General features: G+C 39.5%; 1 protein-coding gene across 2 annotated transcripts in view; it reads right to left on the bottom strand.

The window, feature by feature from the left end:
* Nucleotides 1-16667, bottom strand: part of VTI1A (vesicle transport through interaction with t-SNAREs 1A) — a 3369915-nt gene that overhangs the window by 2680354 nt on the left and 672894 nt on the right. For both annotated transcript variants that reach the window (XM_044055852.1, XM_044055853.1), the window contains exon 4: nt 16034-16111. In XM_044055852.1, the coding sequence (XP_043911787.1) occupies nt 16034-16111 (78 nt within the window). The remainder of the gene's footprint in view (nt 1-16033; nt 16112-16667) is intronic.

The following is a 16667-nucleotide window of genomic DNA, read 5'->3' as shown; positions in this document are numbered from 1 at the left end:
TTAAGTTAGCCTTGCAGACATGTTTATAGTATCTAAATTTAGCCTATGTAGGTAATAGTGCGACAAGGCGACAAAACAGACTTTCGCAATTTATTGAAATACCCAGTTTTTGACAAAGCGAAAAGTATAATCTCTGGCCATCAGAAGGAGATGCTTGGTGGGAGCTGTGAGAAGCCAGTCGTCCAAATATGGAAACACCTGGAATCCTTGTCGTCTCAGGTGAGAAGCTACCACTGCCATGCATTTGGTAAACACCGGGGGCAGTGGTGAGACCAAAGGGCAGGGCCCTGAACTGAAAATGACTGGTTCCCAGCCTGAAGCGGAGGAATCTTCTGGGCGTCTGTTCATTTTATGTGATAGTACGCATCGAAGGTCTATACAGCACATCCAGTTTCCTTTGCCCAAAAGGGGAAGAATGGATTGCAGCGTGACCATCGAAATCTTGTTTTCTTGACTGATTTGTTCAAGACACTGAGATCCAAAATCGGTCTCAGTCCCCTGTTTTCTTTGGAACTAAAAGAACCTTGAGTAGATTCGGATCCTTGTTGGTCTGCTGGCACTGGCTGAATTGCTCTTTTTGCAAGCAGTTTTGAAATTTCCAAAGCTGCTATATCCCTTTGAGCGGGTGGAACATCTGGAAGGGATTTTTTGACTGATTTGGAAAGCGAAGAAAGGGGATAGAATAGCCTTGAAATGATGGACTGTACCCATTTGTCTTGAGTCAGGGATAGCCAGGCTTCTGGGTACAGTGACAATCTTCCCCGACTGCCTCCGAAGATGGGCAGCAGGGCAAGACCTCAGGGATGCTGAAAGGGCTTGTCAGGAAGGCTTCCCGATTGCCCTGGTTCTGCGGACCCCCTGCCCCTAGGCGGCGTCTACCATTGTTATTCCCACCTCTGCCTTTGGTAGGAAAGCGACTCTGTCGTCAGGCGAAGTCCCTTGAGATTGTTTACGGAACCACATCTTCCACCCTTCTGGCCTTTGGGGTAAGGCCTAGAAGGAGTCGAAAAATGGACTCCGGCGGCAGAAAGGGTCTTGCCATCAGTCTCGCACCTAGTCAGGGTTTCTTTCACTTGAGGACCAAAGAGATGATCCATCAAAGGGGAGTTAGTGAAAGAGCGTCTTGAAAGGGTCCATAAAATTGCATAGCCGCATCCAGGCGTGCCTACGTAAGGCTACACCTGTCCCTGCGGCTCTGCTCGCTCCATCAGCCACATAAGAGAGGCGCATGGAGGAGTTGGATATGGAATTAAGGGTAGCCAGCTGCGTGTTCATCTTTTCTTGAAACCCGCAGCTGTAGGATCCTTAACATTTCACTCGCTTCCTTGATCAAGTCCCTTTGAAGGCGAGTGAAATGGCACAGGTAGTTCAGCGAGCATGGTAAATGTCGCTGAGGAGAACATCCGCTTCCATTACCTATCCATGGACCTAGATTCCTTGTTAGGTGGATGGACAGGCACTGAAGGATCAGCCAGTTCCTTCTTTGTGGCAGCAGCTACCACCATAGCATCCACAGAAACTCCTTTTGATAAAAATTGCTTGTCTGATGGAGCTGTAATGAACTTAGAGGGTCTCCTGGGAGTGGGGTCCACTGAATCAGGAGCCGTCCATGCCTTCTTAGCAACCACCTGCATGAGGGGGTCGAAGGAGGGACACCCAGGAGGTGGAAGGGCGAGAGCCAAGCGCCTCAAGATACACAGATTAGTCCTCCGAAGGGTTAAGGGCTGGCCAATTTCCCTCTGTTTCAGGATCTCCAGAATGTCTGCAAATGAGACATCTTCAGAAGGGGAACGGGGAACCCTCAGAATCATCCAAATCTGTGTCTGGCGTGATAGACTCAGGTGAGTCAATGTGTTTCCTCTTGCACTTCCTCTTCCGAGGGGCTCTTCTGCCAAATCAGGAGAGGCCTCGAAGAGGATGAAATCCCCACAGGGGGCTCCTGAGGAGCTGGCTCTCTGCGGTCCAGGATGAGGGAGTGAGTCGACTTACCCTGAGGCAGCATAGAGGGAGGGGCGGGGGAGCCGACTGTGGAGTAGAGCCAGGCTCTAACACACTCCATGACCTCGAATGCACCCCTGTCAGGCAGAGCCAGAGGTCCCGCTCGAGAGCTAAGAACCCCTCGGCACCGACAGTGATGGCTCCGAGGCGATGTCGGGGCCGAACTCACCAGCGCTTGAAGCCCGAGAGGGAGAGGGTCGGACAAGGGTCGATGCCACTCACCCCTCGGAGCCGGCGAGGAAGTCGGCGCGAGATTCTTCCAAAGAAGCGGAGCCGGCAGCGGGCCGAAGACAATTGTCTCGGCTCGGAAGTAATCACATCTCGGTTCCGGCGCGACCCGGCTCGAACTCAAGAGAGTCGAAGGAGGAAAAAGTTGATGGACGGGGCAGGCACCGACTGATGAGTCGGGCTCTGAAGCATCTGGGCTAGTGCCTCGGACTTAAGTAGTGACTCACTACCCTCTGAAGGTCATGATCGGACAGCCTCGATGACCTAGAGGAATGAGACCTTTGGCTCCGTTCAGACAGCAGGGGAGATCCTGGAGCTGAATGAGCGGAGCCAAGAGATGGTGACCTAGACCTCTTCCTGGTTAGCCGGCTCCGAAGGTCTGGTCGGAGCCGACACGGGAACCTCAATAACCTCGGCTCCGGCGGGCCGAGGAACCACAAAACTGTGGACTGAGACTTATCGGCTCCAGCGGGAGCCGATAAAGGCAAGGTTGAGCAACCTGAGGTCTCGGCTCAGAAGCGGGCCGAAGACCTCGATGCCTTAGAGGGCTTCCCTGTTGAAACTGACAGGGAATCCTCTGGCTTCAGTAAACCTCTAAGAATTAATTTTTTCTTTCCTGCAGGACCCTGGGGCTGAAGCCATGGCACACAGCACAGGAGTCCTGCAGGTGCAAACCCCAGACAATAGACACAAGAAGTGTGGCGTCTGTCAGAGACATTTTCTGACAGCCGCATCACACTTCTTGAATCGAAGACCTTTGCTTCTTTGGACATTTCCTGACTAACAGGTGTACACAAACACACACCCAAACACACAAGTTATACCCTGTCAGGAAAAATAATAATTTTAGTAGTAATACTAGAATTTAAAGTACACTAAACTAAAGTAAACTACAAGAAACACAAACACTCCACTAGGGAAGGGAAGGCCTAAGGCCCAAAGGAAGAACCAAAGGTTCTTTGGTAAAAAACGGAAAAATTTAGGGTCGGGGATAAAGTTTTGTAATCTACACTAACTAAGAAAGAAATTTAACTTAAAGGGGTTTAAAAGAGTAACTTTTACAAGAAAAATTAACACTCACCAGGAACCGGTAGAAGCAACCAACCTCGAAGCTGTAGCGGCAAACGAGATCTGAGGTAACTCTCGCCTAGCATTGTGGGATATAAGGGGAGCCTCGAGCCGGTGGAACCAACTCTCGAGCTTTTAGAGTGGCCGAGTCGGAGCCGAGGTCGGCTCCGAACCCATCCAGCAAGAATGAAGGCGAGATAGACAACTTAACATCTACCAATAAGAAGACCCCCAGGTAACAATCCAAGGTGAAAGGGAAACAAATTATTCATAATTAACTGGAACATAACATCCTACCCCCTCCCCCACCTCCACCAAGAGAATGAAAGTTGTCAAATGGCAGGAGCCACAGTAACCTTGCCTAGTGGAAATAAGCCCAAATAGGCTACTGCTCCACCCCATTCAGAGATGGACCAGGGTAACTCCAGCTCAGCCCATTAGAACAGGAACCAAAGTATAAGATGAACCACTGAACTTAAAAAAGGCCTTAAACCCAAATGAGATTCTCAAACACCTCCAGGCAGCATAGGACTAGCACTAAACCATTCTCTGAGGAGGGTTAGAAAATAAAGGAGGGGGGATTCCACACAGGATAACAACACTAAGAGTCAGATGCAGCAAACTTTACCAGAGACTACATAATCCCCCAGAAAGCCTGGGGCCCGCCCAAGGTAAGTGTCACCAAGAGACAAGGAAACTTGGAACAACAAACCAAGATTCCCAGCCCATACCACCAAGGCAATCTTCTCACAAAACACAGCTTGAAGGTTGCAGAAGTACAAATAGCACGAAGGAATCAACAGGCACAAGAAAAAAGGGAGGTCAAAATGACATATTACTACTTAATGTCTACGCAAGGGCTCTATACAACCAATTGGCTCAAGAAAGGGGCAATGGTGGCTCAGTCCTGAAAGTAGGCCAGCTTGAGAAGATGAAGAAGAGGGGGGAGGACTCAGGTTACCTGTCCTCTCATCAGGGAACCTGCAATAACAACTTCTGTTTAGGAGTATGAACACAAGAAATGGGTGATGAAGCCAAAGTGGATCGATTCTCCCTCCCACCAAAGAAAGCACTGTTCAGGAACCACAGTCTCTAGCCAAATAAAATGCTGATAACAAAATAAGCATCCAGAGGAATGGCTTTGAGCTTGCCCTTCATCTTGGAACACAAAAGTAAAGCCCACTTGTAGAAGCACAATGCAGAGCCTACCATCCCACCAACCTAGCCAAAGCATCCAACATGCAGGGGCTCAAATGAAAAACCACCAAGATCACTAAGAACAGAAAAAGAAATAGCCCTTCCTTGATCCTAGATTCAGGGACTCAAGACTTGCTACTCCCAATACAATACTTAAGCACTGAAACATGAATAATTGGAAGGTATAATTCAGGACTCAAGTCCAAGGTTGCCAGAGATGGGAACTTACAGCCTACCCTGTTTGCCTCCAAGTCACCCTATCAGCTTGTCAAGGATTAAAAGATTTATGCTTCTAATAACACCAGAAGGGTATGAGGCCCACAGAAAGTCAGTATACAAATCATTAGCAAAAGTACTACTCCAGTCTGCCAAAGGGTGTTATAGCAATAAGACCCATCCCCCCATGATGAGAGAGAGTGTGTGTGTGTGTGTGTGTGTGTGTGTGTGTGTGTGTGTGTGTGTGTGTGTGTGTGTGTGAGGCGAAAATATGAAGGCGCAGGTATTCTGATGGGGAGGGACAAGCAAGACCATAAGTGTACCAGCATCAGTCTCAATGAGATTCCATCTATAGAACAACCACATGAATGCAAGGATCCTAACACTTTGTACTTGCTAAGAATGGAGGCCTCTCTCTCTCTCTGGCCAAAATGAAAGACCTCATGGAAAGGGTCACACACTCTTTTCCCATTCCAGCAGCCAGGTTATGTTGTGGAGGGAAAAACCATAGTGGTGAGTGAGTGACTGAGTCACACATGTAATTAGGTTAACAAGCACCTGAGTCTGCATGATAGGCAGAGACAGAAAGATAAACAGACATAGACGCACACAATGTGCGCCTAACACAGAGATCCAAATGAGGTTCCTAAAGGTAAACTCCAGCACCAGAATGAACATCCAATCTCTCATGCCTCAGATTCAGGCATTGGATAGGGTATACCTTGCAACTCCTCCTCAACCATGGCCAACCAATCTACCTGGTATGAAGGGGGGCCCTAAGAGAAAAAACCTAAGTTATTGAGTATCTCCAATCCTTTCCACTACCAGATGACTCCAGCAGTTATTCCTCATCATCAGGCTGAGCAGTATGAGGAACGAGCTGATCAGGAGGAAGAAAGCTGATGTGTACAGCCTGAGATGCACACACCAATGCAGGTGCCAGGGAGATCTGACTTCATACTTCCACTGAACTGTAATTGAGAAGGGATCAAACACCACTAACATAAAATAATTCCAAGCCCTGAGACGCCTGCATTGCTGTTGAAAAGGTAGGATTATTTTTAGGAGCACAGAGCCCTGACAGACCTTAAAGCAAGGCCAGAAGGAATAAAAAAAAAGCTCAATGACTACATGAAGAGATTGACCCTCTTGCCAGATGGTGAAAAGGCTTTTTCCATTTTACAGTCAGCCTATTACAGAAGTGCAGAAAGACAATATTTAGCTTAAAACCAAAACGTGTTGTGAAAGCAGATGATGCCATATTTGTGTACTAACAGTTCCTCCTTGTGTGTGGTAATTTGTGCAACCATGAAGTCAGTAGATTTTAGTATGGGAGTGCAAAGGGTGAAGCTGCCCACATGTGGGGTATACATGGGGGCTTGCCCCCTACAAAAAAAACTCTTTATGACATTTCCCCTTGGGTGATGTTCTCTGTATGATGTTTTTTCAGCTGGAATTTAATTAAAATGTGTTTTAGAGAAATGGGCTTTCAACCATTTGATTTCAGTAATTTCATTTAGGCTTCAAACAATTGGGCATTCAATCAAGTGTCATAGACATGTGTATGTATATACATTTCTACGCATACATATATATGAATATACATATATATACAGCAAAATGATTGAACACCTAAAACACTGAAACATACCAGGCTGTAAAAGGAAAACAGTTTCCTCTTGCTCTTTTTTTAAACCTACCACTAACTGCAGACATGATCTGTCTGAATAGGGGTAGTGTTACAGGAAGTGTTTCTAAGGTAAGGTGCAGGGTTGGGATTAGGGGTAGGGTTAGTCCTAGCACATATCAGTAAGGTGGGCAGGGAAGCTTCAGAAGGTTTAAGCATTAAGAAAAACAAAACACACAACCTCCAAAATACATATAAAACCTTTCCCTTGCATTCGACAAAATGTACATTTGATATATTCGGCATGCAGAGCACACTTCTGACAATACAACAGCTCAACCAAATGCTGGTGACAGTGAATCCTCTCTGCTCACCTTATAAATGCCTGCTAATCCTAGGCCTGCCCCTAACCATAACCAATACCTTACCTTACAAAAACACTTTCTGTAACATTATCACTATTCAGACAATTTTGGGCTAAATATAATGACAGGGTTTCAGATTTAGCAATCGGAGAAGTAAATGTTTAGTTTCTTCTCCAATCATTTTCCTTATTTGTTTGTTTTTGTATTGTTTTGTTTTCAAAATTAAAATATCAAATCATCTGTGTTTGACATGGATAACGTACACAAACACATACATATATATGCTGAATAATTCAGCATGGACATTAGTCTCAGGACAAGGATATTTGATAAAATATAAGCAACTTGTTAAGATACGCTGCATGCTAATGCAAACAAGAAGTTGTCAGAATGCGGGACTGCCAAGCAAGCACTATAAGGGACATACTAAGCTAAACTATTTTAGAGGATGTCGTATCAGACCTTTACTTATTGAGGAACATCTAAATATAGCAAATCAGTAGAGACAAGCTGCTAGAAAAAGCCCAGCACAGAGAAGAGATCTTTGACTAATGAGAAAGAAATGACTTGGGGCAAGGGAATGAAAGGAACAATTAAACGTCAGTACAGCACTGGGAGAAAGCTCTGAGAAAATGTGTACAGAATGCAGAGAGGAGAAAAGTGGATACAGAGAGCAAGGGGGTGAGAAATGGCAGCATGTTCAACAGGTGAATTCAGATCAATACTTAGAGATGAGGACAAAGAATGAGGCTTAGTAAGCAGTAGTGTGAATGAAAAGCAGCACATGCTGGTGCACAAATAATAACAAGTACACAGTAGATCAAAAGAGTTTGTGTGTGCACATGTGCACATGCTCAGAAATGCTGCAATGTAACAAATTCAAGATAGTCACAAAAACAAAGAATAAACTGAGCGTGCTATCAAGAGTGAGTGTATGGGGACAGAAAAGAAGCAACAAAAGCAGACCATGGGTGTCTCACTGATGTGACGATGCAAACAAACAATACTATATCACACAAAAATAAGTAAATAAGGGCACAGAGAGGTTGCCCAAATGAAAAAAACCTGTGAAGAACAGGAACATGTCCGATACATGAGCAATAAATACCATCAAAATGCAGGATAATCTGGAGATTGAGAAGGGGGAGGAAGGCTGGTTGACTACTGTGTTTTAGTGTTTAAAATGCCACACAATAAGCAAATCTGATTGCCAAAATATTTGTGATACTTATTTTCTGCCCCTGCCAGTTGCTATGAAAAAACTTGTTAAGATGCACCCTGGAAGCAATATACAAAAGTGTTAAAAGTTCTAGAAGCTGGGGGATCTGTCAGCAGCAGGTAGCTATGCCACAGCTATAAAGCACTCTTTAGTGCAAGCTGTTATGTCCTGCTACAGCAGGCATTAGACCTGTGCATTAGGCAAATGTATAAAAGCATAACCCTTACTCCGCCCTATTACAGGAAACATGACAACAGCCTGACCAATATTAAACATCCGGGATATACACTTGATTGGCAGAAGAGTTGTGGGCTGAAACCTGAAAAAGCCATGTTACATGTTATGCTTCACACAGCTCAGGTAACTGATCAGTAAGGAAAGTCAGAAGAATGAAAGCTAGTTCTATTTACCAGCATGCCTCAGCTTAATAAATGGAAGGGGAACAATCCAGTTTAGTCACCAGACTGACAATGCTCATCAATCTTAGCTCATGTTATTACATGTCATGAATCAAGACCGCTTCCTAACAGGCAGCATTTTACTGTTGAACGGCCAATATGGAGCATGTTTTTAACAAAGGAAAATGGTACTCCACACCCCACCAAAAAAAAAAAAAAACACAAAATTGAATCTTAGTCACAAATCTATTACAAAGATCACTGAAAACAACAAAATGGAATACCTTGAAAAAGAATCACTTCCTGACACACATCCTTCAGGTAATCAGAATAATGGTTACAAGCAATCATTTTCGATATGACCCAGACCTACAGAGGAATATAACTGAACAAGAGACTTTCAGGGTGCACTGTACTCGCTACACAGTATGAATGCCACTCCATGCAGACAAGTTCATGTATCATATTTACATGATGAAATCATATTCAGCAGAAAATAAAAAGGCAGAAATTAGTGCTAGTGGTAAAGCACAAATTCCTATCAGGGGCTTCGGTATGAAGGTGCAATAGCTAGCCCTTCCATACGTTTCTCATATCATAATGCAGCCAAACCAAACCAGTAGCCACCAAAAGCAAGGGCCAGTTCTATCTAGTGGTGTTACATTACTTAGAAACCGCAGACATATCATATACTAAAAACAGAAGTAATGTGCCTTTACAGTGACTGGGAGAGGATACCTCTTCAGAAAATCTGAGGAGGGTTGACTTGTGGAATAATAAGTATAAAAAATAATCTCACTCTTGGTATGACCTTGACAAATGCCATGTGCAATCTTCTGTAATACCATGAGATGCTTTCCCTCATCTTTACAATAAAATAATTGTATTTATGTAAACTTCAGTGTGATTATATGTAACTCAGAAACAAGCTATATGCATTTTAGTACTCATTTTAACCAATGCTTGAATACGAACTGCTCAAAATAATATTTTGTGACTTTGAAAGGATATATATTCCTGGACCTGCGGGAAAGTATGAAATGTTAACAAAGCTTTATAACAGACTACAGGATGTATACAATAAAGCACTTTCCTATTAGTACACTTAAGACTAGTTAAAATAATTAATTTGTGTAATTGTGTGTGTGTGTGTGTATATATATATATATATATATATATATATATATATATATATATATATATATATATATATATATACATATACGCATGTGTGCCTACAGTTTTAAAGTCCTGATTCAGTGCCAGATTCCTTGGTAAGCTAATACTTTTTAAATTTCATACTTAACCAAAGACACCTTCATGCAGTTTTACAGGGTTAACTTTTACCCTTAAAAATCTGAAACCATAAAACTAGTGTGCAACATATTATTTGAATGGAAGAACCAACCCTTTTTAAAGAGGTAGGTAGAGTTTAAAGAAGTCCCTCTCAAGCAGATGGGTCTGAAAGTAGTGTGCACTGATATTTTGTCCTTCTCAGGTCACCACCTTCCAGATACTAATGATACTTAAAGGGCCAAAGTTTAAAACCATGCTGTGGAAAGGTCTGTTTCAATCACAGTGGCCTGTCATAACCAATGAACACTTTTAAAACAGAGCGCATTTGTTTTTTCAAAAGAACCCAAACACATATGTTCTATCTTGTTTGTGCTGCATGGATGGTTATAAGCCTGGTACAGGATTTGTTACTAAGCTAGGCTGTGAGGGTTTTGTTTAGGTTTTTGTAGTATGCTGAAGCATATTCACACAAATCAAACAAAAAATGCATCATTTGAATTGATTAAGGTCTGACAATGTGCAAAACAGTTGGTATGCTAAGTTGTTTTATTGTAATTCGTATTTCTCCAATCATAATCAGCATTAAACTCTGCACTGCTGTTATTTTTGAATAAAGATAATACGCAGATTTTCAGACGAAGATTGTTTTAAATACAGAATTCAACACAAGTGGTAATCTGTTTCTTTGTTGCCTGAAAAATCCGGTTTGCGCCAGAATGAACTGGCGGAATCTCTAGTGGCCCAGCCTTCTGCCGTGACTGACATAAAAACTGTGCCGCATAGAGAAAAGTGTGTGTGTGTGTGTGTATGTAATAAAGAAATTGAGTGCAAAACGCAGGCCACGTGATGCATAAAACTGCCGAATTATTAAAAAGTCAATAACATCACTGCTGTCTCTGTTGGCATACAGATAACGGGTAAATGCTGAACTCCATTAAACATCTTTTACACATTATCATGGGTCGAACACGTAATTTTCACAACTTATGAAGCTTCTCTATTTATTTCGCTATATATCTACAGCATGCAACGAACAGATATGTGGACAGTAATGATCTTCTCTGCCAGGCCCATATGAAATGATACAAGTCCTCTTTCAGATCTTGCAAGAATTAAATGACCAATTTCACGTTATACTCTAAATCTGAAGCTTGCCATACTCACTGTGCAGCAAACCCATATATAATACCACCATAACTCTGTAGCGTTATAAGGTATTATATTTAAATCTGCATCATATAATCTTCAACTGCCACCTGGCAGTGAAGTTTTCATGGCTACGATTCCTGTAGTATTTCAATCATATTTTTTACTATATAAAAATCAGAAGCCATTACAAAATCTGATTCAAATCTTTTTAAACTTTATCAGTATCAATATGACATAAGCAATAATACAAATAAGTTGATGCCATCAGATTACCTCTCTCACTACATTCTCGAGTCCTTTCATGAGAAATTTCACTTTCAAACAATGAACTACAACATTTAAGTAAAACAATATATCTAATTTATTAATAATATCAATACTACCTGCATTCACTGAAATAGATCATATACTGTTTTATCTCTTACTTAAGTATTATATAAATATACATTTTTCTGTGTCTCAGTCAGTATGAACAAGGTAAATTTTTCTTTTATAATTTCAAGTTTATCTTACACAATTATTTTAAATGAAGCTGAGATCCATTTATGTTGTATATACAGATGGATGTGATAAAACAAATTAATAACAATAAACCACTGTTACATTCACTTACTAAGAGTAACTAAATACAAAAATAGTATAAAAATGTAAATAAATAGTTTCTCATGAACAACAAGGCGAATAAAATGCTACTAACTGGAAACATTTAGGCTATTATATCACAGGTAAAGAAATTCCTTAAAATCCACATTTTATAACCAAAAAAAACCCCTTAAAAATTAGTAATAGATATTATTAAAATTAAGTGAAAAAAAACCACAGAATATTTTTCCAAGTTACAAATTACAATCTGTAATAAGTGGAAACACTATTAACAGACAGTTTTACTGCACCATTTTTAAACCTTACACATCCAAATCATTAGTAAAGAATGAGGCTACAATTTACTTCTGACAGCAAGACTTAAAATTCTTTGAATCGGTCATGAATGTAGAAATGACAATTTTACAAAACGCAGTGGGAAAAAAGGGAAACAAACAAACCCATGCTGACATAAAAGTAATTTTTAACAATATACTGTTACAGCAGATTTTTTACTATCTAAATTGTCAGTAGGAAATTGAATTTTATTTAAGGTTACAAATGGAAATTTATATCTGAGAGGAACTGTAATATACACCCTCTATACAAGCACAATTTTATTCTAATAACAGCAAAAACATTTAAGTATAATTAAATTCTAATGATAGCAAATATTAAGAACAGTAGTTAAAATGAAAACACACATCAAACATTCTGTCTTTTTCTGATGTACATACATAACTTTTACAGCAGCTTTGGTCTCACTGTTTTCGCATGTATGAAGAAATACAGGGGACACTGAATGCCTAGTAAACATAAGGATTACTACTTTAAAACTCTCAGCTGCACAGCAGAGATTTTTTTTTGTTAAAAATACTTCAAAATATACATGCCAAATAAGAATCAGAAAAAAATACAAAAGCATCTGAGTCATGAAACATAAATCCTATGCAGAACGCTACTGCAAATGATTCAGTGTAAATGTTAATGTTAGTAAGAATATGCAATGCACTGCAGTGTCACATATCAACTACCAGGAATTCATGTAATGGCTGTAGGAGTTTGATTTTCAAACTCGCTGTTTTACCACACGAAAGTAAACTCAGCACTGATGGCCAAAATTATTAAATATGCACACAAAATATTGTTTCAGCTGATCTTAACATTTTTCCATGAGTTTTCTCATCAATGTGTTCAGTGGAATCTTCCAGTAGTTTTAAATGTTTTGAATAATGTGTACGTGCATCTACAGTTTTGTGCGTGTGTTGTGTGTGTATATATTTATGTATATTATATATGTATAGGCATATTATTGTACACACACACACACACACACACATACAATTCATCTATTTCTCTGTGATTCATCTATTAAAACACATGCACATAATCTTAAATATATAAACAGCCAGCAATGATGATGTTTGTTTTGCAAGTTTATCCTCTACACTTGAAAAAGTGTGTCCTGATATTTTAATTTTCGAAACTTGTAAAAGACATGTAGGCTGACAATACTGTGTATTTGTCTGTGTCACAGTTTACTGACAGATACTGACCACACTGCATATTTCTGTGTTTGATGTTTACCTTGAGACTTACTGAGGTAATGTAGACTTCTTTGTGTCAAGTTTTTCTTTAAACAAAATACAAACGCTCAGGTTGAAAAGTTAACCCGATCTTGAAATGTCAATCAGACAGTAAACTTGTATGTTACACAAAAGCAGAGTCCTCCATAATGGGACCTTTATAACATGGAATTTTAGTAGTACATTACAACCTAATTCAGATATCTGGCTTAAAGAGCTAATCTGGGTTTATATGCCTGGCAACCACTGTGGGGAAAAGCTGGAGTAACTATGCATCACAACAGGAACAGAACCAAGATATTATACAGCAGTCTCAAAGGTTTATGAAGTTTTAGGGTGACAGTCCTGCATCAAAGAGAGGACTGATAAACTTTTACTCTAACGTGCAAATACATTAATGCAGTGAGTCAGGCCTTGACAGAAAACATAAGTTCTTCTTAAACTAGCAGCGGTTTCTTATGGCTTAATGACAAAAATACAAAATATTAGATATTTTACCTACTAAGCAAACATTTATCTTAAAAATCCAATGCACATTACAAAACTAAATCTTACTTCCTTGTACTTTCTTCAGTCCTTTAAACCAGATTTGGAACTCTGAAAATGAAGTTTTCTTTTTCTTTTCAGCCGTCTGATCAACCTTATTTCATGTAACTTATGTCTGAGTAGTATTTAAACAGATTAATTCAAAATAATATCTTCCTATACAGCTAAGATGGTACTTTCATCAGTCCATAACTTAATATGTATGTATGTATATGTATATATATGTATATATATATATATATATATATATATATATATATATATATATAAATAAAATATATATGCGTATATATATATATATATATATATATATATATGTGTGTGTGTGTGTGTATATATATATATATATGTGTGTGTATATATATATATATATATATATATATATATATACACATATAAAATGTATGTATATACACAAGTCTGCATACATGCATATATACACTGTTTTGAAACAGACATCTGTGAGTCATTAGGAAAAGTGCGCGGTCACTAATGACATGCTTTGGTTAATAACTGCTGCAGGTAATCAGCAGAAGCTTTCTAAAAAGTATGGGCAGACCACTGTGAAACAAATTAGGTCATCTCCATTCTGCCTTGGTGCAACGATCACTACTCAGATGTAGATTACAGAAACAAAAAGGCCAATTTCTAGGCAAGTTTAATGCAGTGCAGTGGAATCCAAATATACAGACACATGAAACAGCAAGGCCAACTGTAATACTTGAATGTTGTGGCTAAGAAAAGAGATGAGCAACTGATATAACGGCCTCTTGTGGAATATCATATTTAATCTACACCTCATAACTGCCAAATAGAGAAATAAGATAGCTCACAGAAATCCATTAGATATTCTGTGTGCACGTAAAAAGCTTGCGACTTTATATAACAGTTTCTTTAAAATTTTAAAATAATCTTTGACCAGTGATATCATTTGGACAATTATGTTGCCAAAATGCCTCTGAAAAGCAAGACTGGATAACAACGTGAATAGCATGTGCGAGTCGCATATTCACCATGCATATATGTGCAGTAAGTTAAACGTGGAAGCATGTCTCGTTCATGAATTGCAGTGCCGTGCTTTGGGGTGCATAATCAGAAATAATGGCTTACTGAAGGGGAAATAATAAGTAGTCTGAAATCCAGAAAATACAGATACAGCAAAACGCTTGCATAAGGATGTTATCTTTCCAGTGTAGTTTGTTACATTCCATTATATTAGAAAAACTCCAAACAGCTCAGTTGTTTTACACAGCACATATAATACCAGTCTGGTTAAACCCAAATGGTGACGACTATGAAACAAGAAACTATAAAGCTACTGCTGTATGCAACAGGCTCACAATTTTAATACCTTTTCTCACCTGATGTCTAATATCAAAACACCACCCCCTTTTATCCAGTAAGGTCTTGTCAAAAGAGCTGGTATGATATACTGTGTTAAACTGAGTTAATGTTCTCTTTTTTCTTCTAAGGCAGAGAAGTCCTTTATAAAGCATATGTGAATTTACTGAAACACACTTTAGCATACATTTTAAAAGTACAAAATGTAACATTCTTTAACTTCATTAGCTCTCAGAAGCGTGTTTTATATCAGTTAATGCCTGTGGCAAAAGTGAAAAAAAATAAATGTAAATGATTTAAAGCAGGCCAAACAAAGAAACAGACACCTTTGGGAACACTGTGTGAGCAATACAAGATTCTTACGAAGAATTTCATAACCTCTGAAATCACTTATCTCTTTCTCCTGTGCAATAAAGTGGGAAATTACCAATGCAATTTACATTGCCTAGAAGCCACTTAGAACTCTATACATTATGCTGATTTCAATGGTACAAAATGAATGAAAGGAAATTCAAAAAAGTGTTTTCCTCTATTTCTTAAATATGTAGAAACGAGACTACTAGTTTTGAAAATAATTCATGTAAATCTATTAAAACCCAAGGTGTCTTATGTTTTATTAGACCATGGGTTTCCGTCACTGCAGTTTAGCAACCACTTTGGGATATATGGGCATAGTACACAACTGGACCATTTAACATCACTCCACAAGACCGCACACTCCAGAAGTCATCCTAAAAGTTTCTGTAACAAACTAAAGCCTTAATGTCTCTAAAAACTGAAGAAAGCATGTACAAACACCATTTAAGAATAATAAAGAAAAAGTGAAGGATATCTACAGGTGATGTCACAAAAGTGGAGATGTTTTTTGCAGACACGTTTACGTCCTGCTTCTTGATACTTTGCTTCATATTAGTAGTACACTGCAAAGGAAAAAAGCTGCACAGTTTGCCAGAGACAGAAACATTTCAATGTTCTGAACACGAGTCAGAGATACACAGCGGGTCAGATGATAGGCACTGAAGAGACAGAAAGGGTTAAAAATGAAGATTTCCCTGAAAGATTTTGAAGTTGATTAAGACCTCAGCTTTGCATTAAACAGTATCACTTCCACATGAGTTGTTGCTAATGCTGTTAGGGAGCAGCTTGAGAAGCCCAGTACGCTGGTGACCTCCCTCACCCTGCAGCCACCCACAAGGGCTGCTTGATTAGTATCCTACCTGGCTCTCAGAGGAATTCCCATCATCCCCTAGGAGCTCATTCCGCACCTCATCACTGTAGGCGATCCGTGACCTTTTCTGTAAAAACAAAAAAAGAAAAAAAAAATCTAGCTTTAGAAAATGATACTTGGAAACAATATGTATCAAGATTCATCAGTTTAAACCTTGAGAGCCCCCTAATGGATAATCATTTGTTTTGGATTTACGGTGTCAAAAAGTACAAAAACCTAGCCCCAACCCAGAGAAACACTATTTTACTTTGATAAACAATTATCATGGTTTACCAGACAGAGCAAATACCTTTGTAAACTGGTCAAAAGTAGCACAAATCTAGCAGCACTGAATTACCTACTGCATTTAACTTCAATTCTTTATCAGTCTTTCAGAAATGGAGCTTACTACATTAGCGGACTGCCCTTAACTCTGTACAACTGCACTTATGGTCAGTTGAACCCTCAGTAAACATGGACAAGCTGGATAAAACCACCTGCAGAAAGAACAAGTTTCACATTTCACTATTCCAAAAATATCATCATGAAAGCATTTATTTTTAACCAATCTGTTTTTGAAATACAATTAAACTTTATGACGATTTTGAAATTACTCAATATAATTTTCAGTTTGAAAAACAAAT

This window comes from Protopterus annectens, chromosome 14.part0 (assembly GCF_019279795.1).
Source record: "Protopterus annectens isolate FY-2018-M chromosome 14.part0, PAN1.0, whole genome shotgun sequence".
Taxonomy (NCBI): Eukaryota; Metazoa; Chordata; order Ceratodontiformes; family Protopteridae; genus Protopterus; species Protopterus annectens.
Note: the sequence above shows the minus strand (reverse complement) of the source record. Positions and strands in the feature narration are given on the sequence as shown.